General features: G+C 36.5%; 1 protein-coding gene and 4 non-coding genes across 5 annotated transcripts; 3 read left to right on the top strand and 2 right to left on the bottom strand.

Moving 5' to 3' along the window:
* Positions 1-6,163: 6,163 nt before the first annotated feature.
* Trnas-uga (transfer RNA serine (anticodon UGA)) lies at positions 6,164-6,245 on the bottom strand. The gene has a single exon. It is a non-coding gene; the product is annotated as a tRNA-Ser (tRNA).
* Positions 6,246-9,682: 3,437 nt separating this feature from the next.
* Trnas-uga (transfer RNA serine (anticodon UGA)) lies at positions 9,683-9,764 on the top strand. The gene has a single exon. It is a non-coding gene; the product is annotated as a tRNA-Ser (tRNA).
* A 481-nt stretch (positions 9,765-10,245) lies between these two features.
* On the top strand, positions 10,246-10,327 carry Trnas-uga (transfer RNA serine (anticodon UGA)). The gene has a single exon. It is a non-coding gene; the product is annotated as a tRNA-Ser (tRNA).
* A 1,666-nt stretch (positions 10,328-11,993) lies between these two features.
* Positions 11,994-12,075, top strand: Trnas-uga (transfer RNA serine (anticodon UGA)). Its single transcript has one exon. It is a non-coding gene; the product is annotated as a tRNA-Ser (tRNA).
* Positions 12,076-24,989: 12,914 nt separating this feature from the next.
* LOC135072230 (uncharacterized) lies at positions 24,990-27,554 on the bottom strand. Its single transcript, XM_063966174.1, has 3 exons — positions 27,324-27,554; positions 26,501-26,589; positions 24,990-25,767 (listed from the first exon to the last, which is right to left on the bottom strand). Exons 1-3 carry the CDS (start codon positions 27,544-27,546, stop codon positions 25,282-25,284), a joined length of 798 nt encoding a protein of 265 aa, XP_063822244.1. The 5' UTR covers positions 27,547-27,554; the 3' UTR covers positions 24,990-25,281.
* Positions 27,555-27,866: the final 312 nt, after the last annotated feature.

Here is a 27,866-nt window from a genome sequence, read left to right as displayed (position 1 = left end):
TCAAAATTATTCAGATCAAAGTTGTTTGACGATTTATCTTGTCAAGAAGATTATTATGATTGATAAACTAAAACCTTCTTGTTGGTTCAAGCTGCCATTATTATTTCTATTAAATAAAAAAAACTATTGTCAATTGGTCAATGTCATCATTGCATTGCATTGATGGGATAGAAAAATAAACAAGCAAAACCTTATTCGTTAGCAAACGTCATATTTATTTAAATGTTAGCAGCACTGTTTCTTGCACTGTTATGTTGGCAGGTTTGACTCTTACAGTACCTAGTGCAAGCGAAAACCGACACTAAGGTGACGAACCTTTTCATTCCGCGACTGTACATACAGTTGTAATACTTCAGGTTTTTTAGGTGAGCTGATGATAAAAGGTCAAACTTCGTAAGTTAAATTATACTTTTTAGTTGCCCATATTAAAGTAGGTATCCTGTATTGTAGGGAAGATTATTTACACTTAAAATGGAAAACTATAGTCTCAATCTCATTAAACATAGGTACTGCCCATCTTTAGTGAAAATAACAAGGACTAATCAACTAAAAAGCATGAAATAAATTAATTTTAACAAAAAAAAATAAAACAGACTCCAAAAAACCTGCACTAAAAAGTAGAAAATAATTACATTATTTATTTATTAGGACAAATGTATACCATGATTGATATTTTTGGAGTCGGTGCCGGTAAATTTAGAACATTTCTTAAGCTTGGCACTTAGCAGGTACCGACTCCGAGAATATCAATCAGTTGAGAATATCAATCAATATTAGTTGGGATTAGGACAAATGTATACCAATACATTTGTCCTAATCCCAACTAATATTATAAATGCGAAAGTAACTCTGTCTGTCCGTCTGTCTGTCTGTCTGTCTGTCTGTCTGTTACGCTTTCCCGCTTAAACCTCGCAACCGATTTTGATGAAATTTGGCATAGAGATAGTTTGAGTCCCGGGAAAGAACATAGGATAGTTTTTATCCCGGTTTTTGAAACAGGGACGCGCGCGATAAAGTTTTTCTGTGACAGACAAAATTCCACGCGGGCGAAGCCGCGGGCGGAAAGCTAGTACATAAATAATGTAATTATTTTCTACTTTTTAGTGCAGGTTTTTTGAAGTCGGTTTTTGAGAATACAAGTTCGCCCATTTGACCCTAAGTGAGCTACTTTTTTTTTAATTGATATTTTTGTTTTTATTTATTTTTTTCCCAAATTTGACCTAAAAACTGCTCAATTTTTTTTTCTCGCGTGTTTTCAACCATTTTTTCAATTGGTATTAATATCGAATATGTCTTTAGTTAAATAAAATAAATTTCAGATCCAGATAATGATTGGATAGCTAGTTACGAGCCGCCAAAGTTTAACAAAAATAAAAACCACGGTAAAAAATTCAACCTAGAATTCGATTTTAAAAAAAATGAATGGTGAAAATGGATTGCCAATGATTTTAAAAACATCCCTAGCTTTTTCACCTTTCCAATGATATATCACACGTAGTGATTCGATATGTAAATTCGTCGAAAATCCAAAGTTTATGGAAGAAATTGGAATAATAGTACGAAAATTATCCATACAAAGTTTCTTCAAACATCGCTATATTTTCTGCTACACTCCTTTTCATAACTATTTTTGGGTGTTTTATTTCAAAATTAAATAAAAAATAATAACCACGTTATGAATAAAAGAGTTTAAAAAAATTCAAAATCAACTTTGTAAATGGATAATTTTTGTAAGTATTATTATTCCAATTTCTTCAATAAACTTGGGTTTTTTGACGAATTTCAATATCGAATTACTGCATGTGATATATCGTTGGAAAGAAAAGAAATTGAGGATGTTTTTAAGATCATTGGCAATCCATTATCACTATTCATTTTTTTTTAATGGAATTCTAAGTTGATTTTTTTTATCATGATTTTTACTTTTGTTAAATTTGGCGGCTCGTAACTAGCTATCCAATCATTATCTGGATCTGATATTTATTTAATTTGACTAAAGACTTATTTGATATTAATACCAAATAAAAAAATTGATTGAAAATACGCGAAAAAAAATTGAAGCAGTTTTTAGGTCAAATTTCGGAAAAAAATAAATTAAGACAAAAATATCAATTAAAAAAAAAGTAGCTCAGTTAGGGTCAAATGGGCGAACTTGTATTCTCAAGATGACCTAACCTTTACACCCACGAAGTTTGTCTAACCTACCGCCAAACACCCTGTATATGGATTGTGTATACGTATAATTATTAATTATTATTTTTTTTCTGTAAAAAAAAATAGTTAAATTTGCCGCCCCTCTAAATCTGCCGCCCTAGGCACTGGCCTACTTGGCCTATTGGTAAATCCGCCACTGCTCCGAAGTCTGTTAAGATGTACCTGGAATCTGGACCATTGCTGATTCTTAATCTACCGAAGAATGCTGGCGACGTAATTCAAGGGATGTAGTTTTGCAGTAGTCGAATTTCAAGTTTTGGGCATTCACATACCAATTTCTATCTGTGAGAAATTAATTCCGTGAATTTTGCGACAAATTCTTGAAGCATAAGCTATTTCAAATCTTTTTGTTTGTGTATTCAACTGTGAGGCAAATATTCTTGTTGCGAATAATTATTATGAAGATGATGATTATTTTATTATTATACTATTGCGTATTCTGCTGCTGTTGAGTTGAGAATATAGTGCAATTAAATTTTTAATCTATTTTCAATTTGAAGTAACTAAAATAATACAAATCGCGAATGTTTGATAAGTTACAATTTTCATTAATACTGATTGTGTGATAATATTACCGAATAATTACCCACTAACTAATATAGTTTTACATTAATTATTTATATGATAGAATTCATTGAATAAACAACGCAATAATGAGTTTATGATCCACTTTTTGCCGAAGATAAATAAAAAGATAATGAGGTCGGTATAAAATTATTTAATGAATATATTAATACAAATTGTACGCAAACCAGTATCATAAGTTACGTTAAATTATGTTCTTATATTTTACGATTTCCTATTTGAATGACGCAAATAATATTTATTGGTCGTTTACATGGCTCCTTTGCAACTGCGAAACTGGTTGTGAGTGATTTGAGATAGCGAGAGGTTGGTCAGGGTGACCATCGGTAAGATGTTGGTAATCGGAGGTCCCAATGAGGATCAGTACTGTTGTAGAAAATTCAATAAAACTAGTATCTACGTTAATCTTTAAGACATAAGAAAGATATATCTTTTTGAATTATCCAAATCGGACCATTACTTACGAAGATATTAAGTAATAAACATAGGCCGTTTTTGCCGCTAAAAGACAACGCACGCAGGGCCGCGTGACGTCATTATATCCGAATCGAGCGCAGCCGGCGTACTATTGGGATGGAAAATATTTTTTTCCAGCTAAACTATCAGTTTTAGAAAAAAACTTTTAATAACATTTATTCATCAAAATAAAGTAACCTATCGACCAGTAATTTTTAAAAATAAAAATTGTGAAAAATAAGTATCGTATGTCCAAAAACCACATTTTTATAGGATTCGATGGAATGCGGAGACGCGGTTGGGGTGAGTGTAACTTTAGGATTGTTTGTATTGAACATAATAATACATAATATGAGTGCTAATACCCAGTTTCTGGCCTGGGGGGGGGGGGGGGGGGGATAAGTCATACCCAGCTTATAGCCTCGGGGGAGGGGCAAGCCTTATCCAGCTTCTGGCCTTGGTAAGAGGGGGGGAGAGGCAAGTCATACCCAGTTTCTGGCCTAGAGGGGGGGGGGGGGGGGAGTCATACCCAGCTTCTGGCCTAGGGGGAAGATAATAGATAAGATTAAATAGATTTCCAGGAGGGAGCAGCTGGCCCGCCCATGGGAACGGCGAATAGATAGGTAGGTACGTAGGTTTAACTCAGAAAAACTAAATAACAGGTAGGTATTGCGTGTACGACCCGACTCGACTCGAGTGGCGACCACGGGCTGGAAGACGTAGCGTGGGCAGGCCTCCTACTAGGTGGACCGACGATCTCGTAAAGGTCGCGGGAAGAGCCTGGATGCGGGCAGCGCAGGACCGTGCATTGTGGAAAACCTTGGAGGAGGCCTTTGTCCAGCAGTGGACGTCATTTGGCTGAAACGAACGAACGAACGAACGATTGCGTGTACATCGAAATGATCTTCATAGCAATGTCTTGTAGCCTAGGCAGAGTGTATCTGCCTCAGCTATACTTATTGTTAGAAGTAAATAAATTAATATTTATACATTTTTATATTTTACTTGGACGAAGATATGACTCTAACAACACTTATGAACACTTTATTTGAATAAATCGCCAAATATACCACCGCGGAGACCCTAATCGCGTCTCCGCGTTCCATTGAATCGTATGAGCGTATGGATTTTTTGCGATATTTCTCACAATTTCTATTTAAAAAAATTACCTATCGATAGCTTACTTTATTCTGATGAATAAATGTCATAACAAGTTTTTCTCTAAAACTGATAGTTTGGCTAGAAAAAAATATTTTCTATCCACGCAGTACGCCAGCAGCGTTCGGATCGGATATAGTGACGTCATCGGTCCCGCGCCAAGCGGTCAGTGAACTTTTTTAGTAATTTGGCCATAACTTCGTCAATTTTTGTCGTAGAACAAAAATTTTTGGACTGTATATTAAGGATTTCTTAGACCTATAAATCTGCATTCACAGCTAAAAATCGAAATGATCCTCATTACACCAAAAATACAACTAACTTATCAAGTCGCTAATCCTAAAACGTACAAGTGGTACTATGGGCGTAGTGTGAGTTTACATCAAACGCATTCACTTACCGACTGCGTTTAAAAAATATTAAATTTAGTTCTTGAAAGTTTCCACTAGGGGCACAATCCAATGTCATTTTTTTACGCAGTCACTAGTGAAGACGTTTGATGAAACTCGCACTAAGCCCCCTGGTACAAAAAAAGGATTGTGATTCGTACTTACCAAGGTTATATTTTATTTGATTTATATTATATTTAGTATATCCAATAGCAAGAGAGGACGCCTTAAAAATACATCTTTTGATGATGCTCTGCACTTCATTTTTATTGCGCTTTTAGTTTTTTTGTTACAGCGGTAATTACATACAGTTAAGGTATTCTGTGAGAATTGCAACTAGCAGATGAATTCTATTACAGTTCATGAGTTCGCAGAAAGACAGATGCTGACATAGGTTCCTTTGGTACCTTTGAGCACAGAACTATTAAAAACAAATACGCAGTAAAAAACAGCAATATTTTGTTTCGTCTATAATAGCGAGAGTATTTAATGCAACTACCACAAATTTTACATTCATATTAACTTCTTTAGAAGTTGCTGCCCAAAGTTGCAAAAAAAGAAACTAATATTTTCACAGAATGCAATGTATGGAGACCCTACACGCTGGGGGCTATATTATATGACTGGTGTAGTAGCACTTAAGATGATGTATGTAATTATACAGCTAGATGTTAAATAGAAATTGCTTAACTGTCAGAACAGTTATTTGAAATATATTCTTGACTTTAAAACGTGTTGTTTAAATTAATTGAGACGTATAGTTTTATTGGACCGCCAATAGTTTTTGTGGCCACAAATATAATTGGATTAGGCCAGCACATAGTGATTATAAAAACTTTACTTATTCAATTTTTTTACTTTTTTTACGGGTGTTCTTACCAATATTTTTTTTTCTAACCTCTACCTGTGCCTCTCCTCTACCCCTTTTTATAAGGTAGAGTTTCTATTTACAATGCAATATTGCAAATTACAATGGAGAACATAAAAAAATGCATCTGGAGTTCCGTACAGGAAACAGGTGGTAAAATATCGTTCTAGCTAGACTCTACAATCGTCGAAATAGCAGATTATTGATAAATCATCAATCATTTTAGCCTTTAGCTATAGACTAAAAAAAATGCTGGAAGAAAGAATAAAGTAAAAAATAATTTTATTGATAAGTAGGTACAATAAAAAAATAAAAATACAAATAAAAAATGATACTCATAAGAAAAAATGAAAATATCTAAGTAAGAGGCGAAAATAATTAAGAGTAGTCTTAACATTACGTACCTTAAATTTACGAGTACTTAATTAATGTTCCTATGCTATGATGCTACGATAATAATGTTTTAAAAAAATAATTATAAAAATAAACATCTCGCTGAGGACAGGATTCGAACCTGCGCGGGTATAACCCATTGGATTTCAAGTCCAACTCCTTAACCACTCGGACACCTCAGCCATGTGCATGAAATTGAATTTTACTGAGTGTTAATAGTAAGTTATTACTATGTATGCTCGCTCATTAACAATTTTATTGGCCTATTCACGACGCCATCAATGTTATTCAACGACTTGAACAAATGTACGCAATAATTACTTAGGTTTTTGTGAGTATAACTTACGACATAGCAACACGTGGTACTTAAGAACCTCTAGCATCATATTTTTGATAGAGGAGCAATACATCCCACGGGAATGCGGACTATTTTTTTTATCCACAACAAGGAAGCTCTTGGCCTGTATCTCACCTGATGGTAAGTGATGATCAGGCCAAAGATGGAAGTGAGCTTCACCCGGAATCCTCAACCACGAAGGAACTGGCTATCTTCCCTCTTACTGCCGGAACACAACAATTCTGTTAACATTGTTGTTATGGCGACAGACTTAGGTAAGATGGCGGTAGCTAGCCAGGCGGACTTAGACCAAGCCGAACAGAAAAATATGCCCCCACTGGGAATCGAACCCGGGACCTCTGCATCTGAAGCGGTTAAATCTTATGGAAAGAAGCCTTTAAAACTAAAGAAAATATCCAGAAAAGAGCTATAGAGCAATGTTATCATGGTTCCCGAAAAGAGAAATGAATTCTTGTTGGAAGGACCTGAGGGAGAATAGAGATGAAATAAGAGAGAAGACGAGAGCTAATGGTTAATGGAATCCCTAGTGCGTAAAACTGACTAGTATATTTTTATTTCTCTAAGTTAGTTAAACTGGATTATGGCCCTTTCACGTAAAAACTATCCTGACACATTTTGCGACCACCATTCGCTAGTTTGACGTGATACCTTCACATGACTTAAAACCTAGATGGTTTGAATGAGAAACAAAAAAAAATTGCAAAACAGCTAAATTGCAATGAAAGTCGTTGCGCGTGATGCTTGCCACATAACGATCACGACACTCGGCAATAAGGAACAGACTTTGAAAAGATGACATAGATAGTGACGCGCCGTGTTAGTGACAGCTTTACTTTGGATTGTGTTTTCCACGTTACCTATTATGGCATAGACCTAATCATCATCATCATCATCATAATATAAGCCACAGGACTTTGGCTGTTTGGCAGCGGCCATAAATCTTCGCCTCGGGAATGCATTTTTCTTATATTTATGCATTTCAGTCAATCTTACAGAATAATAACAGTTCTGGATATAAAAAGAGGTTATTTACTTCTTTTACACTTAAGAGGTTTTTACTCTAAGGCGTCGAAATTATTATTGCGCTTCTATTTAAAACCTAAACCAATTTAAAAATTGGTTAAAATTCAATATTTTGATCAATTCAGACAGACTTCATCGACAACCTTGATCAATAACAAGTTATTTCTTTGCTAATAGCATAAACATTATGAATTTTCATTAGTCTTATCACTCCTATAAAAGCTGGTTTTGTTAAAAATGTCTTCTACATACCTAATCGTTTACCAAAATTTTATATGTAAGTATAAAGTGATGTTGATCTTTAGATCGGACCGGGATAAAGCGAGGCAGAAGAAGAAGAAGATGTGGATCTTTAGAAAAAAGAGAGTATGATTAGGATCATATAGTAGGCTATAAAATTATAAATGCGAAAGTTTGGATGTCTGGATGTTTGTTACTCTTTGAAGCAAAAACTACTGAACGGATTTTGATGAAACTTTACAGTATTATTGTTTATAATATAATTTTTGACGATCTGTAAGAAACTAAATTTCACGCGGGTGAAACCGCGGGCAAAATTATAATGAAACTTAAATTAGACACAGAACTTGACAAAAAATAATCTCAACCCGTTCCAAGGCCGGATCAAACTTCATATTTACACTGGAGATATGTCATATAACTCAGATCGATCAGTCCATAAATAATACAGACTCAATAATGTTTTGTACTTATCCACTCAGACGGAGAGTTCGTTGTCCTACAAACCGCAGTGTCCAATTCTCATAAATTACTTCGACGCTTCCCCCATTTATGCTGTGGGCTGTTGTCAATGGCATTTAACTGTATCAATAAAATAATTATCCAATCATGGAGCAATTTACTTGCGATTGTCCCTGCTTTAGCTTTCTCTTTCCCACTTATCAACTCGCAATATAGCCCTCTCGATCCCACATCGGCTGAGGACGCTGACACAGCGAGTCTGGTTCTCAAAAGACCAGTATAACTTGACCTCCAATCCAGTTCTACAAGTTTCAAGGTCTAGTCTGGTTTTTACTGGACATCCACATTTAGACGCGCGTTGAATAATGTAATTAAGCGATCTATTAATAGGTGGTAAATTGGTCTGCGTTGGGTTTCGTGGGCGATGGTATTAACCGAGCTCTCGATTCAATTTTCATAAATATTGTGAATTCATTTACACGGCCCGTTTGGATATTGCTTCGTTGGTTTTTGCTGCCTATAAGGTATTTTAGTTTATTTTTATTAAAGCACTCGTTAAGACCTAGCAATAAGGTATGGTCAATATCGTAAAACTCATAATCTAAGCCACTATATTCCTATATCATAAGATCGGTTGGCGTTTATTATTCCTTTCTTCTTACCTTAAATCTGTTTCTGGACTATGGCTTTAATCTCTATCTACAGGCAATAAAAGATCTACACTCTTTAATTAATTAAGTGATTAGCTTATCAAGAAATGAGGATTTATGCGTTTGTTACACTAATAAAAGGGCAACATAATATTATGTAAATCAATTATAAATAAATTAGTGGTAGAGTTAGGTAGGTCTTTCCTCCTTTCTTATCTTCAGGCACACAATACGATGTCTTTATTTTATAAATGTTGTAATGAACTTATAGAACCATTAACCCCTCGAGCAAACCAAATACGTGCTTATGCTTTTGTGTTGCAAGTGAAATGTGACAACTATCACAGCTTTTATCGAGCACCGCCGGTAAAACGCAGCAAATAAAGTAATATCGCTTTATATCGCTCGTGTTAACACATATCGCCGGCACCATACAATTTGACGTAAAAGGCATACAATACCGCAATATCCATACAATAGAGCGATCGTAACTCCCGAATGAGGTCTTTATAATGTCGGTCAAGTTGGTATCAATGAGATAATGCTTGAAACAGTCCATATCATAACTTTCAAATATATTTTTTCTCGGCTATGTAAAAAAAAAATAAGATAGCACAGTTGGTATGTATTTATATAATCTGTGTGCGGGTTAAATAATGGGAGAAAAGTAAGAAATAAAGAAATTAATGTTATGATTATGAACAATAAGTTTATGAATTCGATTGTGTGATACAGTAATACATCGACTTTATAATGATCGTATTATTCCATTCAATAAGCCAATTTACGGCACAAATTACACTTTTGAATGAATGAAATTCATTTATGTCTCGAAGAGTAAAATATTAATGGTAATTGTACGTTTTTTTTCACACAAATGAGTGTAGCTGAGGTGTCCGAGTGGTTAAGGAGTTGGACTTGAAATCCAATGGGTTATACCCGCGCAGGTTCGAATCCTGTCCTCAGCGAGAAATACTTTTTTGGTTCCTATGCTAAATATCTACGTAAATATCCTTAAAATAGATAAATCTTTTAGAAGAAACTTCTTTTCTTTACTTATTGTCATTTAAAAATTTCAATAGCAGTTTACAGTCTGTGCACATTCAATAAAATAGTCTAAGTATAAAGTAAATACATCATCTTGAGAATGATAATACATAATTTAATTCCATTTAGGGCCGATTCGACCAAACTTTTATCCGAGAATAACTCCTGGAATAACTGGCACATTGACAGTTTCAGTATGGAATATGTCAAAACTGACGATTTATTCTGAGATTAATATTTACTCTTGTTTGATCGAATCCACCCTCAATAAGCTAATTAACGGCTTGATTACACTTCTTTGTATTAATACCTAGTAATTTTAACTGTACCTACGTAACTCTGAGTAAATAGAACTCAATTATTGTGAATCGTAGGCACACTTTTTTCACAAAAATGTGTGTGGCTGAGGTGTCCGAGTGGTTAAGGAGTTGGACTTGAAATCCAATGGGTTATACCCGCGCAGGTTCGAATCCTGTCCTCAGCGAAATATCTTTTTTTGGTTTGTTTAATAAGTAATGGCATAAGTAAGTAGGTATCTAAGTGTCAGTGACATAATCTAAAGAATAAGCGCTCTGAAATAAAAAAGAGTACCTACCTAGTTTACGACTTTTAAACATTGGCCTTTACAGCCAAGCTCTTTTTTTCCTAACTAGTGCAACTTTACAAACTTTTTCCGATTTCGAGAAGCAACAAACTCAGTCATCAAAGTCTGTTAGAATTACTTTAACCTTAAACCTTTTATGAGTTTAATCTACTCTTTCTGAAAAAAGGCCCATATTGTTACCTCTTATTTAAATCATTGTCTAGAAAAGCTTTGGGACTAGATGACGTAGTGTCCAAAGATATTTTGAAACGACTACATGTACCAAAATTAACCAATTTTCAGACCTTGTAAAATAGATTAAAAATATTGATAGAATTGTTATAATGTGTTGTAAAACATGTTAATATGCGGGCAGAGTTTCACGACACCATAAAATGGGGTCGGCCGTGGGTAGGTAGGTACAGGTAGTTTCGCTGCGTTTTATTGCCAATAAAATGAGTTAACATCATTTTATACATCGCTGTTTTGTATATAAAATTGAATGTTAAATTAAGCCTTTCTTCTGATGTCTGTTTTCACCATCAATCCCTATTTTTAAGTGACCCCTATGAAAACAAAATTCCTGTTATGTGTTACCGTAGGGGTCACTTAAAAATTAGGTATTGATGGTGAAAACGGGCATGAGCCCTTCAATCTTCTATCGCGCGGATATTATGATAGGAAAGTTAAAATTGTTGTAGTACTCTCTCATGCTGAAATAAATTATCTGATAAAAATTATATGTAAAAAAATCTCGTATACATAGAATGTCTCTATGTAAGTAGTTAGGTATAAAAAATTAAATCTTACTAAACAAAAATTCGTAAATTAACATAAATTTAGGTAATTTCCAATTATAATAACAGTAGGTTAGAGTCCATAATAAAAATTACACTACATTATTCAATTAAGCCGGTTGTTTTATTATTAGTTATGTATGAAATACAATCCATAAAGACCCCTAATATAATTAACTTTTTAAAAAAATAAAACCGACTTCAAATGCGTGAACACAAAAAAAAACTAAAAATTAAAAATATTGCGTATAAAAAAGTTCAACCCCAATTTTCCACCCTTGGGGGTGAAATATTTTCTTAAAATTCGCATGAAACCACCCTTTTGATAATACCTTCAACAAAAAAATAATCGTTCAAATTGATTTATAATCGGCGGAGATATTGCGTATAAAAAAGTTCATCCCCAATTTTCCACCCTTGGGGGTTGTTTTTTCTATTATTAAATTTAAATGGGACCACCCTTGAGGTATTACCTATACGCCGAAAAAAGATTTGTTCAAATGGGTTCATAATTGGCGGAGTTATCGCGTAACAAACATAGAAAAAAAAAAACATACGGGTCGAATTGAGAACCTCCTCCTTTTTTGAAGTCGGTTGAAAAGGCATAGTAACTGTACCTATTAATAAATAAATTGTATTAGAGTTTTACTCCGTTAAAACGCAAATAGGTTAGATAAGAAAGGACCGGTTTAAATAGTATGTAAATAAAACAATAGAGCGTTAATAATTTAAATATTAAACAGACTGCTTATTTCGTCGCCAGCTGCAAGGCTGAGGTGTCCGAGTGGTTAAGGAGTTGGACTTGAAATCCAATGGGTTATACCCGCGCAGGTTCGAATCCTGTCCTCAGCGATTTTGGAATAATCGTTTTTCAAATTTTTCCCCTTTATTTTTACTAATTACTTGGTACTTATATGTATAAAATATAAAAAATGTAGAGCTTATATAAAACATTTATAGAAAAAATTACTTTATTTTGAAATATTTTTTTACGTAACAATGCCGCAAAAGATCTAAAACGAACAGTCGAGAGCATCGGTTTCCACTTTTGTTGAAAAATAGCATCTATCGCCACTCCATAAAGACCAGTATTTAAGCTCCAAGTGCTGTCGTCAGTATCATTGCCTTATCACCTTATCTCCGGTCATCTTGAATTCAAGGATACAGTTAATGCGGCACTCACATAAAGTGGCTCTATCATGCGGCAGTGCCGTGCGCCGCCATTGGTCAACACGGCCGTTATCAGCTCTTCAACGGCTCTTATCAGCTGTAGGTAGCTTATCGTAATGTTGACGTGCAGTGACGCATGTGGGCCGATTCTGTTACAAGGATGTTGACTGTTAAAATTAATGTTTCTACTTATTCTTGGATTTTGGCTTTATTAGAACTGTGTATGTCGAATAACGTCTACAACCAATGTGTGTTACCAGTGTTGACTTATGGTTCGGAAACGTGGCCTCTCACTATAGGGCTTATACCCTCGTAAGCCCGGATGTGCCTCAGAAGGAACTGAAACTTTGTAGTCAGTAACGCCTAGACATTTTCGGAGGTGATTTCGAAGTATCGCCGGATGTGCCTTCAGAGGAACTAAAACTTTAGCGATAAATTTAAGTTCAAAAATTCGCGCCTATTGCAAAAAAAGAGTGATAATCTATGGCTTCAAGTATTCAAAATTAGGTATCCGAACTTATAAAAATAAAAAAAACAAAATGACACTGTCAAATTATCATTTTTCTTTGACAAGGTGGTTCGTCCGAGAAGATGTGATGTGCGATTAATTTTTTTTCTTCACGTAAACGTAGTTTAATTGCAAAACTGACCAGTATAATTTAAGTTAAAATACTGCTAAACAAGAAAAAAAAATATTTTTCACAATTTGAAGTAGTTTTGTAAGATTTTTTTTCGTTTGAAAATAATAGTTCTTTGCAAGGAACATTCGGTCTTGATGGTGAAAGTTTTACTTTTGTATATTTTTTCTATTGAGATGGGATTGAGTATTGGACTTTTAAAATTATGACATGATTGAGAAAATTTACCATGAGAACGTTGTGATTTTTAGTTTAGTAAATATTATAATTAACATGAATATTCACTTTACTTCTTATACATTCTAACCTATCATTAGTGTATGTTATAAAACCGATAGTACTTTTAAAAGTACTAATTATGAAACATTAAATAAAATTAAAACCGTTGTACCTTTTCAGTTACATTTATTAATATCATTATTGTATCTTTATGTAGTATTAATTTATTAAGAAGGTTACATTTTTGTTTTACTTTAAAGTATAAAATACAATTTATTTACTTTTTCTTTTTAAAGTCTGTAATACCGAATGTTCTTTTAAGAGAAAACATTTTTTTATTATTTTTCACCTAAAATAAGCTCTATGCACTATTATATAGGGCCCCTGAAAATATGAATGCAAAAGAAAATCTCTAACACAGAATTTTTTTTACTCGAAGTGCTCGGCGTTTACTACTTCAAATTATTCGTTCTTCTGAAAGCACATTCGGCGATACTTAGAAGTCGACAAAATTTACTCTTCGGTCTTACGAGGATACAGAATCTCAAAGTTGTACAGCGTGCTATGGAGAGGGCTATGCTCGGTGTTTCTTTATGAGATCGAAAATCCGTAAACGTACTAAAGTCGCTGACATAGCCCGACGGATTAGCAAACTGAAGTGGCAATGGGCAGGGCACATAGTACGCAGAACTGACAGCCGATGGGGCAACAATGTTCTGGAGTGGTTCACAGTTGGTTACTTGTCTAGGACGGCTAATGTACTTAACAGATTTTATTTTAAATAACCTCTTTAGTAGAGCTATTAGTAGATACTTAAGTAAGCCTATTTTCCTTTTGGCAGAAACATTATTGAGGTCAATGTTAACTTTCTCAAGCAGTTTTTATAGGACTCATATATTTCTAATGCAATCGATTTCTCCTCGCAATCATAATCATAACAGGTTGCCATTATACAGCTATCGCACAGGTGGTCGTCCTTACCTTGCTGCTGGCAATCTCCATTCGATTTTCATTCTAAAAGAAACCTCTAAATCAAACCAAAAACATTCACATAGAAAAAAATCTTACCAATCGGTATCCGTAGATTTACGTATTTGCAGCTCTAAATTGAATTTTCATTCACTTAAAATAGACGTGCCAAGTTTTTGATAGAGCAAACCTTTCAGAATCGGGCACTGCCGCTGTGCTCATAAAATCCAGACTACAATGGCCTCCCGCAATACACTTTCCAAAGCTGTTTTGATTGACACCAAACGCGGTGGGGGGTCAACTCAACCTGGTCGGCATTACAGAATGTTTGCACAAGTGAAGTGGGAATATTTTCATTCACGTTGCATGTTTTGAGACGAGGAATGTGCCGATTAATAACACCGTACGCTCGGTAAACAATGGAGGATTTATAAATACCCGCTCACGGACCGATATATTCAGTTGCGGGCCTGTAATAATGATACTTTCATGATTCAGTCGAGCGGAACCGAGGTACAGAGACAGAATAAAGTAATATGTCGTAGTAGACACGAGATCTTAATGATGACATAAAAAACATTTGATTTGCTTGAAGAAAACTGTAATAAATGTATTACTGTAATCAAATGATTATGAAAATACAATTAAACATTGCAGTCGCAATTTCAATATCATTTCGTACCTGCGTACACTTTACAAATAAATACACAGGCTGAAATACAGCACAGTAAAGTAAAGCGTTCACTGAAAGAATCAAGTAGCTCCATCTCTTGGTAAGGGAGGGAAACAACGAAGAAAGTTATTAGTCCTTTGAGTTACAGCAGTAAAATTTATAACACCGGCGGCATTTATGTTATTACAAGGAGACTTATGTACCATAATTTTATACATAACTTTTTTACAGAGTTGTTTTTCATTAATGAGGTTAATCTACCATTTAACCATTTCAAACTAAAAACAATTAAAAGCAGTTGCATAATAAATAATGTTCGGAGTAACAAATTTTATCTTGAAAAACTTTACTGTTTATTACACTCCTGATCTGTAACACATAAATATCAACCATTTTCTGCAAAGCTTTTTGTAAAATTTAAAGCTCAACGTTTTTTGTGGAGTCCTCAATTGAATGAAATCAAATGTCCATAGTGGAAAAATAAGAGATTTAAACCCATCTCGAAAGGTTATTGCCAATCGGCTTCCAATTTCACGGGCCATTAGTGTTACATGCGCAATCATTCAGCTCAGTTTGTGTTATTACTATCACAGACCTTAGCTTTACAGTCATAAGGTAGGATTTCCTTTGGAGTTTTCTGTCCATTTGATTCGATCCAGCTCACGCATTGACAAGTTGTAGCAGACGGTGAAAAGTGTGATAATGCGTTGGGTTCTTTGGTTATTAAGGATTCACAGAATTGATAAGGTCGGGTTCTGGGCAAGTTAAGTATTTAAGGAGAAGTTAGGGTGGACAGCGACCTCTTAAAGGCCAAGGAAGGCGTTGGATGCAGGTCACTGGTTACCAACTGGCCAATCAGGAAACCATTCTTCTTCTATTCGTTTCGCTCTTGGCGGAGCGATCATGGTCGTTGAGGCGTTGTTCATGCTGGTTGTAGAGACGGATATAGCTAGAAATCAATTAGATGAATCCTATGTTTATTTTCAGCAGTAAGTACCTATACGCCCTGTCGCTGAAATGATGATGATGATGAAGGATTCTTTTCCGGTTATGTTCGGCAGCTTTTCCGACCACTTCATTGTTGCACATTTCGACAAAAATTAGTCTACTAGCCTATGTCCTATAATAGTTACAAGCTTCCATTGTAAAGTTCCGTCAAAATTGATCCTGCCATTTCAGATAGACTTTTTCTTTGTTACCTCCCATACATTAGGATGCAATTTTATGTGTATAAGTAACTTATTCGATCATAAATGTTACATTAAATAAAACGAGTGCACGATGATCGATGCGCAGAGCGCCATCTATTTAAAAACTCCACAGGTACAAATCCAGGGCATTGTTAGTTGTAAAATAACATTAAACATAACAATAGCAGATTTCTCCCAACTTATAGCTTTGTTCAATTGCCATACAATGAACGAGAAGTTGTTAGTAAAGCGGCGTGCAAAAGCACTCAAGTCCACTTTACCTTACTTTGCCGTGAGAGTAAATCAGATTAAATTCCAGAGCTAACTTTGAGGGGTGAATCGAATTTGTGAAGGTTGATTTGTGTTTGAATTTCTGAAAACTAGGACGTTTTTCCTTTTTTATTTGTTCCTGTTTGGGTTTACTCATTCAGTTATATTTAAGTTGTGACACAAAAAATAATAATTTCTAAATACAGTTTTCAAAGTCTTCTAAAATCACTAAAAAGTTGAAGTAGGTAGATGTATCAAATAACGCGAAAAACAACATTAGGTAGAAATTAAAATAAATAACCAAAATGTTGTTATCGTTGTAAAGTAAATTATTTTGTTATTTCTCATTTTAACTTTATTGTTTTAGGATCTCTTTGTTTTAACAAAATATACATCAACATTAGAATATACAAATCTGTTTTTTTACTCGAACTTCTAACGTACCGAATACGAATACATATAATTATTTTGTGTCACACTCGGGATAGGATTCCAAATAAAAAGAGAACATTTCGTAAACCATTGAGCAATCCCAAAGTGGAAGACTGTTGGGTAGAAAATAAATTGGCATCATCATAATCATTATCATTTTAGCCACAGGACGTCCACGTCTGCTGAACAGGCCTCCCAAGATTTCCATATTGACTGGGTGGTAACGGCCGAGATCCAGCGCCTTTCTTCTACCTTTATAAGGTCGTCGGTCCAACTTGTGGGTGACCCTTGATAGGTATAAATGGACAGACAGTTTTCTAACTGAAACCGTCACTCCTGCGGGATTTCGGGCACCACTAATTAGGCGCTTAACGACAAACTGCCAATTACCGGGATCCTATCTCGCTGCCCCAAAATGTCGTCGCGGTGTTTAATTTAACCTTAGGGTTGCCACATCTCTAGAGAGATCCTTTTTCTTTATGGCCTATGATCACTCGATCATTCGTTCGTTTCAGCCAAATGACTTCCACTGCTGGACAAAGGCCTCTCCAAAGAATTTTCACAACCTACGGTCCTGCGCTGCCCGGATCCAGATCCCTTGCAACCTTCACCAGATCGTCAGTCCATCTAATGAGTGTTTAGAGACGACTGTGTTAAAATACAGAAATATCTACCCACTTGTACAGACAGACAGTTATGCTCTTATTTACACGTGTTCACTGTTACAACTTAATATTAAGTACACGTCAACACTTTATTGTAGAATCTGAATATCATGCTATGAACGAAGTTGATGAAGACTCGGGAAATAGGTAAGCTGCTTAAAATTTCTCAGAAGTTCAGCTGTCGACGACGACGGTACAAGTTTAAGGCATTTTATGTAGTCAATAGCTACTAAAATGTAACATTTTAAAGTCTCGGCGAGTATGCTATCGCTGTACATTATACAAACCAAAAAGTCGTTTTTACTAAAAAAAACCGCTAAAGGCGACCAGAATTAAATACATTGATCGCCATCGCTGCACGCCGGCTGATCACGTGTGATCGCGTTGGTTTGGCCGAACCTTAACAGTCCTATCAGAATCTAAGCCCTACACATTGATTGTTTGCATTATTTTAATCTAGCAATAAATAATGAGTGCAGAGTATTAATGTAGACAACCCTACGCCCGCGGCGTCACGTGTAGGGCCGGGATAATCCCCTCCCGGGATACGACCCTCGTGCGAGGGGCTTTAAAGGATCGTAACTATTAAAGCAAGCAAGTGCTTGCATGTTGGGCTTGGTGCACGTAAAATAATCTATGGTCTTCTTATTTTGTCAGGGTGGCTCATTATAAAGATTGAATACAAGAATATCCACACGATAGCAGAGGAATATTTTTAAGATGTTTATTATGTGGGCTAAATTATTATGTCTCTTTCTTTTATGTAAGTACTTAAGATAAATTAGCTTTAAATAAGTATTTTTGCAACAATAAATGTTATAGTCAGGTGTTGGCGACTGTACTTACTTATCTAAATATTAATTTATTCACTTGAATGGAAATAAACAATTAGCATAAAAACTGTTGGCAAATATCAATCCAACAAAAGCAATGTTATTCTATTCTCAGTTAGTATTAATGGGAAAACTTTTTTTATTGTTACTTTAAGTTTAATTTATTGATTTCGTTACAAACTAAAACAAATACTAAACATAAGTACTTATTGTAACAATGAACCTTATTCAGAAGCAGTAATTTACAGCACGAAAAATGAAAAAAGAGTATGAAAAAAGTTTCACTATACAGACGCCAGCTGCGGCCAAACTAAATTTTATAACCTCGCTGGAAAGAGCAGAGACAGTTGCCCAATAAATTGCGGTGACTGGAAATATCCTGTGAATCCCGGGGGAACGCGGGATCGGCGGCAATATCCCGGGAAACTTTTTAATCGTCTACACGGGCTTTGTGCAACGCTACGTGACTAGCGCGATGGTAACATGATTTTTCTTGGAAAAAGGCATTCATATTTAAATAGATTTCCAAGTGTGAGCACGTTTGGAAAGATTCCACGTAACGTAGCTGTATTGCTTTGAGAATGTTTTCATGAGAATTTTCATTCAGAAGCACGCTATTCAAAAAATTACACATTCTGCTTCACTCTTGATTACGAAAATTGCCTTTTCATTTTCAAGCAGATTCCTTATTGCTCTTAGCTTGCTTTGTTTAGTACCTAAACTACCTAATGGCTTTTACTGGATAATTATTTCCTATCCAGTGTATGATTAGCAAATGACATCATAATATTTTTTTAAACTTTATAAGCCCGTAAGAGTCTGACATTTCTAAAACCAGAGGATTGCTTAAAACCATATGAGATATGGAACCGTTTTTCTTTTCAGACAAAGAGGTTCTAATTGCGATTATACAAAAAGATTTCTCAGTCTTAAGAAGTCAATTCTACCCATTGTTATTTCTTAAGCAAAGGAACAACTCCCACTTTCCTTGACTTCCAATTCCGAAGTTCTGACAAGCAAAATGCTGTCTACAGGTACAAGTTTTAGCACTCCGCCCGTCCAACTTTGACGCCTCTCGAGTTGGTTTATTCCACTTTGTTCCCCTGGGTGATATCACCTGGGTGAACAAAGTAGATTTTTTAGGCTGGGTTGCACCATCTTACTTTAACTTTGACTAGAGGTGGGCGCCGATATAAAATTGGCCGGCGGCGGCGCGCCGACTTTTTGACTTCGGCGGCGGCGGCGTCGGCGGCGTGACCTTGTTTGACCTTTGTTCATTAGGTTTTTTTTAATTCTGCTTTTTTAGTATCTGTCGTCAAGACTAATCAGGTGATTTGCAGTTAGTTGGGGTTTGAGCCACTAGAGCAGTGGTTTACCCTAGTAAATTAGCTCTCTTGATCATAGATACTTTGATAATTGGATAGCGGGTTTGGCTGAGATCAGGTTCTCGTATATTTCCTAAAGCGAGCGTACCAATGTGCCGATAAAAGTACCCTTTACATGTATTTTTGAGCTCTTTGGAGGCACATAGTTAATGTTGGATTAGCTGACTGTCGGTGTATTAGTGTGTCGGAATATTATATTCAGTTCTGTTTTATTTATATTTATGGTCTTTCCATGTCATCCTACGGTCCAGGATTTTAATGCAGGTTGATTGCAGCAATGTGTCGAAGTCTAGATTGACCGGAGGATAAGTATCACGTCTTAAATGATAATTATTTTGTGGTAAGACTTCGGGGCTTAATTACATGCGCCACTTGGTCAGCCAAGCAGCTGACTTCGCAACAGTCTAGTCACTTTAAGATCACAGTTACCTTTGAGGAATGCCGCAGCTTTCTGGTGTCTGGGCTACTTTACTAGTAGATGTTATAGAGTATCGGACCAAGTACAGAATCCTGGGGTACTCCAGCTCTGCAGCTAAAAAGAGAAGATTTTGTCACCGAGTTTGATTTAAAACTGTCTGTCACTGAGATAAGAATCCATCAGCAGGTAGTAGAAGTGTGCTAGATAGAAGGTACTTTTTAATTTCATAGAGTAGTCCTTTATGATAAACCCAGCTGAAGCCGCAGCGAAAGCAGACGTACAGGATTCTTTCTTTTCCAAACATTGTACTGATTATGGTTGGTATGGTTTCTGCCAAAATTTATGGTCGGGTATACTATATTACATGGGTCATACTTAGGCAAGGGAATAAACGAGCAAGAATGATCCTTTTCCATAATTTTAACAATACAAATGTCAGATTAATTGAGCGATAAGAGAATTTGTTAGGCGACTTGCCAGCCTTATGGATCATTTCCAAAGTTAGGAGGCTTGCGAGGTGCTTCTCACTCACTCAGTGTGGTCATTGTCAAGACCATGGACTTCATGGTGATCAGATCAAATACAAGAGCTTTACGAGGGTCCATTTTGGCTATTTCTTTAGCTTAGCCATCTCTCTTAGCGTTAGTTCTTTCATTTCAGCCGAAAGACGTCCTGCGCCGCTCACATCCAGGCACTTCCTGCGACCTTCCCTAAATCGTCGGTCCACCTAGTGGGAGGCCTGCCCACGCTACGTCTTCCGACTCGTGGTCGCCACTAAAAAATTTACTGCCCCAGCGGCCATCAGCTCTACGAGATATGTGCCCCGCCCACTGCCACTTGATTTTAGCGATTCTGTGGGCTATGTTAGTCACTTTGTCCTCCTGCGTCTTTCGTCCTCAATTAGCGTAGTAGGAATCAATCTTCTACTTTGAACTTGAAAAGGGTAAGAGGAAACATGGCGGTCAACTCCTCAGAATGATAGTCAAGTACAAAGATGTCCAGACGCAGCATGAAAAGATGCTAAATGAGCCCTCTCAAATCACAATGGGAAGGTTTGGCAGCACAGCACCTAGAATGGCGGGAGATTGTGTTATGTAGAGGTGAGTCCGCGAATTCAACGAGCAGCGCACAAATGAACTCGACGCAAAATGCGATGATGTAAATCCCGTTCCCGTCCATCTGCCGCCATTCACTATAATTATGTTGGCGGCGGGTAATTACTCTCAATGTGCGAGGAGTTTGCCGCGCAGATCGGCTATGTAAGCCATCTTCGGGCGCACCAGCGCCACTAAGACAGCTAAGTCGAAGTGGTCACCATGACCGAAATCGGTCGGATGAATCATCATCATCAGTAGGAATCAAAGGCAGGCATAGCTGCAAGTCTCAGATCAAGTCAAATGCTTGATCTTTTTTTTTTATTGAATTATACTCAATACTCAATCGTTTATTGCATAACCACTTGTTTGTTTGAATTGTGGATTTTTTGGATTATCAGTGTCAATGGATTTTTTGGATTTTTCTTGTCAGCTCGCACTCATGTATTACCGGACCTAATAAGCGGAGAACACTTTGAGGGAGGTACTTTGTTGCCTTCCAGAGGTGGTTCCCATTTGCATTCCGAGACATATTTGCCAATCTCTGTGTGAGTGATTCGCTTAAAGTATGGTCCAATAGTGTGAATCTGCCAGACGAAGGCGGGGATTTTTTTCTTGACAGCAAGAGGGACCGGCGCCTCTCGCGATCAATTATTTACTATACCAAGCAGTAACTTGAATAATGTACTTGATTAACTGTTAATATAGTTAGTAATTAGTATTAAGTTATTCAATCAATTTATTAGTAGGTATATCAACGGCATTAAATTCGCCTTGTGTACCAATTTATATGGAAAGAAAGAAAAATATAGCATTAAAGAATAAACATTATAGTTAGTTCTTCTGTTATATGGTTTACTGATGAGTCAAAAATGAGCCCTAACGTAGGCTTTTGCGTGTATGGAGAGCAGCCGAAGCTTAGGCTATCTCAAAGCCTGGGTAAATTTGCCTCTATCTTTCAGGCAGAAGTCTACGCCATTATTGAATTTGCGGAAGCTAACCTGCGAAAAACTTTATGCCAACCACATAATTTACATTAACTCAGACAGTCAGGCCACGCTGATGGCCTTAAACTCCAACTTAATCACCTCAAAGTTGGTAGAAAACTGCATGAGTCGACTGAATACCCTAGGAAAATGTAACAGAGTAACGCTGAGATGGGGTCACGCGGGAGTCGTGGACAATGAAAATGCCGACGAACTGGCCAGAGCAGGAGCGGAGGGAACACAATATGGTCCAGAACCCTTTTGTGGCATTCCCAAAAGTCTCGTTTGAATGACCCTGGAAAACATCTATTTAAACAAATCCTTTAAAGCATGGTCAGACACTCCAGGATTAACTCATTCCAAAGCTCTTATAAACGCCTATGACCGAAAATGCTTTAAGCAGATCATAGGACTAAGTAGGATCAAAATGCGCATCTTAGTTCGAGCCTTCACTAGACACTGCAGCATAAACAAGCACTCGTCCACTATGGGACTGTCCGAATCAAGAACGTGCAGTGCAGGATGTGCCAATAGGCAGATTCCCACGGACCTTTGATGCGCAAGCGGAGCTTGCACATGGGCAAACACATCCTAAGCCCACAATATGTAAAACATATCGCCCCCAAAGATACTGCAATTCCTAATGGATGCAGGACTCGGAGGCGAACTGTAAGGAAAATAGCGGCGATCACAATAGATCGGTACCGGTCGCAGTGATACTAGGACTTTATTGAAATAGAATAGCCGCTCAATTCAATAAAAAAAAATAGTTCTTCTGCGTTTGAAACACAAATTAGTACAGTATAGGAGAGGAATAAATTCAAAATAGTTTGTACAGTATCAGTATCGGCGCGCCGACAGCTGGTCGTCGGCGGCGGCGGCGTGAAAAAATTCGCGGCGGCGGCGGCGCGCCGGCGTGGCGCCCACCTCTAACTTTGACTAACGTCAAAAATCTGTCAAACTCCATACAAAAAACACCGATTGTCGTTATATTTACGGTCAAAGTTAGGTGGAGTAACTCAGCCTAAGTGTCCTCATTTCTCCTAGAAAATAATTCAGCCAGGTGAACAGATGCAACTTTTTTCATTGATCAAGTGGACTTATATCACCCGCATAAAACATGCTAATAAACGCTTTCAAATTGATGATGAATTCAATGAACAGACAACTTCAAAAACTGCTGTGAATTAACTATTATTTAAAAAGCGACTACTTTAGTCGACTCAATTCATCTGGCAATTAAAGTTGGGTGAAATGGTGATATCACCCAGGTGAACAAAGTGGAATAAACCCAACTTTGACGGTTCGGGGTCGTAGCTGTCAAGTCTCGAGTGGGAGCGAAGTTGCTCCCGAAATGCCTCCGGGAGATGGGAAAAACAATTACCAGAGTTTTACGGTTCTTTGGATAAATACCTACAACGGTGTTGGTTTTGGTGAGGAAAATTGGGCAGTGAGCTTCCTTGTCTTTTGAGAGGTATAAGAATTGTTTCTCAAGTACCTAAGTACTTTTTTACAAACAGGCTGCTTGAAAATCTTTGAGGAAACCTACCTATACATATTTTATAGCAGTGCCGTGGAAATCCTGTGTCTGGAATGATGACGATGACAATGATGACTTTCTTTAGGCTGAGTTTGCTGTAACAGTAACTTTAAAAATCGGTGAGTTTTGTATAGAGTTTGATAAACTTTTGACGTTTGTTAAAGTTAAAGTAAGATGGTGCAACCCAACCTTATAAAAGTACCTACTTAGGTTGATATTTCAAAAAGTTATTTGGTTCCTTACGTGTAGGATATTATGGTAATAACATTTAACCCCTTGCACTATACTGCTCTTTTGAATGGATTTGGATAACTTATCGTAAAAGTAGGGCTATTGAAACATCTTTGAAAATAACTTTATGCTAATTGAATGTTTAACCAGTAACAAAAAACAACAATGCTGTTAAAACACCCATTCTCATAAAATCTTTGAATGTGTGCTATAAAAATGTCATGGCGTAGCGCCGCCTTTTGATAGGTGTGACCTTAGATTAATAAAACCTAGATGGATAGTCTTCATACAAACGCTTCGTCAAGAGTGAGGCAAAAATCTTATGTCATTAGTGTCAATTTTGTTGGGGAGTGTAGACAGTGAAGGCGATTTTCCCGAAAGTAGGGAAATTTTTAATACCTTTTTAATAATTTTATAATTAACAAAAACAAAACGCATCATGTACTTACTTATTTATTGAATACAAAGTACCTACCTAATAACAATAAGATAAATCGACTTAAAAGTCTCGATTTCATAAAAAAGGAAGTGTATTTGTACGGCGAACAATTGGGAAATAAATTTTCTTGTTACTGGTATCATTCCCGTATTTAATTTTTGAAAGCCAAATTCAAGCAAAATACGCGTCGAATCGTAGTACTTACTTATGAAATGTAACACTGGTCACTTTCTTTTGTTTTTCTGATGTATTTTAGACACCCTTTCACAGCACAAACCGTTTTAATTAATTAAAATTCGTCGGACGTCTTTACCAATTTTTCACTTTGACAGTTCATGTGACGTTTACGGGTAAGCCGTGCCGGCTCCCTAAAAACTGCCTCACCTTTCGTGCACTGACTATCTATCTAGGTTTTATTAATCTAAGGGTGTGACTTTATTCCTTTACAGCATTCGAATGTGAGGGTCAGGGTCTAATTAATCTTTTATTGTTATAATTGGATGGTATTTTGGATGTGAGTTCACAGAAATAAAACGAATTTGCTAAGTTTTTGTTACGAGTATTTATGTGACGGTTACAAATTATAATTTATTATGTATCAATATTGTATCGTTATAAAAATATTAAACTATAGGTAGGACTTTAAAATAAAACTTATTAAATATTCATTATTCATCATAGCTGAACAGAGTCTTTAAAATTAGAAAAATAATTCAGTTTTCAATTTTTAAGTATTAAAGCCTTAGCTTACTAACATTAAATAAAATAGCAAAGCTATGCTTACTACAAGTATTTATATCACAATGTACACTTACTAACTAGTAAAATTAATAATATTCTTATAAATTTGTATATTGAAGAATATAAAAAATTTCATGATTCGTGATTTAGATATCAACAATCACTTTACAAACAATCACTTATCTCACAAGTATAATCCTCACCATCGTTATCCATTTTTATATTCTGTATTAACTGTACATTTTCTAAAGAAGTGTTCTCGAACCGTATCTCTTTGTTCACTTGCAAGAATTTTGAGTCTGCTTGAAATATGATATTGTTGATCGCATGTTTCACATGCGCTAAAGTAAGTGCATCATACTTCCTTAATTCTGAAGCTATGTGTAATCCAAAACTCACGTATGGATCATGACTTTGTTCAATTTGTTGAGGTATGTGACTGCTTTGTGATATTTTGGAAGATCCAGGTCTTCCATCGTCAATGGTGCAATATTTCCTTTTTAAAAGGTTGTGTGGTGGTGCTGGAACTGCTTGGGTGGTCAATGGCGGTTGCTCTGTCTGTGACGCCTCAGATTCTTCCTCGTTTTCGTAAGTGACGTCATCGGGTTCCTCATTGTCCTCAACGCTGGGCACTTCGATGAGATGGTTATCCTGTTGCAACAAACAGGATTAAATAAAATTAATAGGCACTTACAGTCCGCTGTCATAATTTTACAGCATAAAGTACGGCCAACGAGAAGCGATACCAAATGTAAACAAACCCAATGTCATGGGTGAACCCGTCTGACTTTGACATGTTTTGGCGGGAGAACGAGACATTACGACAAATACACAAGATGGGAAGAGACAGAATATTATTATATTGTCAACTCGACAGTCGTATCGACCATTTGTATCGCTGCTAGTTGGTCGTACTTTAGTTAATTGAACAATACTAATATAGATAGCTAAATTCAGTTTTATTTCTTAAAAATTTACTCAATGGACAAATCAATGGAAATCATCATCTCTATGATATTGAATAGAAAGAAGTTTGTTTCAAAATAATTAAATTTTGCAGTAGAAAAAGTTAATACGTAGTAGACGAGATAATTTCAATTTGAAAAACTACTAATAATGTAACAAAATGTCTCTTTGACACCGCTATTTCATTTTTATGATTATGATGTTTTTCAATATGAATTTGCTATTAAGTAATCTAATCTACACTAATACCTATTATTAAGAGAAAAGATTTGATTTTTGTTTTGAATAGGCTCTGAAGCTATTGGACCGATTTAAAAAAATCTTTCACTATTAGAATCCTCCATTATTTCTGATGAACATAGGCGGTTCGAAGTTCGCCGGGTCGGCTAGTGTTAAATAAGTAATCATTGTTACGAACCGGTGAGTCCTCAGCGACGAGATCTTTGTCGCGTAGAAACGAAAAAGCTTCGTACGCGAACCATTGGGATTGGTACTGTCGTGCGAAACCTGAAACAAGAAAAGTTTTTGTTCAGTGTCCGTTTGTTTAGCAGTGTCATTGAAAATTGCAATAAAAACGACAGCACGTCAAGCTTAACACTGAGGTGTTACCAAACACCCCCGTGTCTAGTGGTCGACGACCCTTAAGAGGGGACATGGAGATGGTAGTGTCTCCTGGTGTCCTGAACAATGATGATAATGTTCGAAGGAGCGTCAGGCGAGACCTCACGCTTAGGGTTGCCAACTTTTTTTTCAAAATATAAAGTAGGTAAGTAGGTATATCAAAGTCGGAGAAGAAAAACAATCAGTATTTAAAAAATAACAGTTTAGCTCTACATCGCGTACCTAAATGTAGTGTTGGGCATTTACTTTCAAAAATATCTATGGATACTAGTGATGCTTGCTGAAAACAGTATTTTGTATACTTTAATTTTGTTCAACAGTAAAAAGTAGTTTGTGAAAAACAGTATAATACTGTTCAAAACAGTACCTATAGTTGGCAACCCTACTCACGCTCCCTCCCTCTCCGCGCTTCTTTTTGCGACATCATGACTACCTCGCAGTAGTGGAGCACGCACTGCATGCCATGCATCTGGGCTCACTGGCATACGAGGCAGGATGGCTCGTAAGAAGATATCAATAATTACGAAATAGTAAAATAGTAGACCTACTGCTGATATAAATAATGCCCATAAAAGTTCAAACTTTGTTGTGAAATGTGCAAAATGACAAGAAATATTTACCTTGACTCCGCCGTTCCCTATTCCTTTCTCGCCTATACGAACCGGACAAGCTCTTCATTTTAGCGAGCAAATCTGTCTTTGGCTTGCCCCATTTTTCCGCAATATCCTCCCATATATCTTCTCGCTTGTGTTTGTTGTAAAACTCCTTATGTCGTGGATCCCACAACATTTGGTAGGAGGCGTAGGTTTTTATGAGCTCGAGGCAAGATTCTCTCGTCCACATCGTGCGACAAACTCGGAATGACTAAAATTCGAATCGAATCGTTCGATGCTCGGGCCTCGGCCACCCTCGGCAGTCGGCGCGCGGCAACCGACCGCGCCGCTCGCGAGGCGAACCTGGCTCCCTATTTCTACAGCACAAACATTGCCAAGCCATTCCCACCCTTATAACCATGCACAATAAGATCACTGAACTTTTATCAACGACGCTGCGTGCTCACATGCCGCGTGAACTAATAACAGACAGAGACAAGCTATTCCAACACACACGAGAATAAACGAGACGGAAAATCGCCCTTGAGTTCTCAGAACTATCGATAGCAT

Source organism: Ostrinia nubilalis, chromosome 5, assembly GCF_963855985.1.
Source record: "Ostrinia nubilalis chromosome 5, ilOstNubi1.1, whole genome shotgun sequence".
In the NCBI taxonomy this organism is placed as follows: Eukaryota; Metazoa; Arthropoda; class Insecta; order Lepidoptera; family Crambidae; genus Ostrinia; species Ostrinia nubilalis.
This window is presented reverse-complemented; position numbering and strand designations above follow the sequence as displayed.

Coding starts and splice junctions, on each gene's coding strand:
- LOC135072230 (XM_063966174.1), bottom strand. CDS start 27,546: ATGTGGACGAGAGAATCTTGCCTCGAGCTCATAAAAACCTACGCCTCC. Junction 26,590..27,323: donor TAGGGAACGGCGGAGTCAAG/GTAAATATTTCT, acceptor TTCTTGTTTCAG/GTTTCGCACGACAGTACCAA. Junction 25,768..26,500: donor TCGTCGCTGAGGACTCACCG/GTTCGTAACAAT, acceptor TTGTTGCAACAG/GATAACCATCTCATCGAAGT.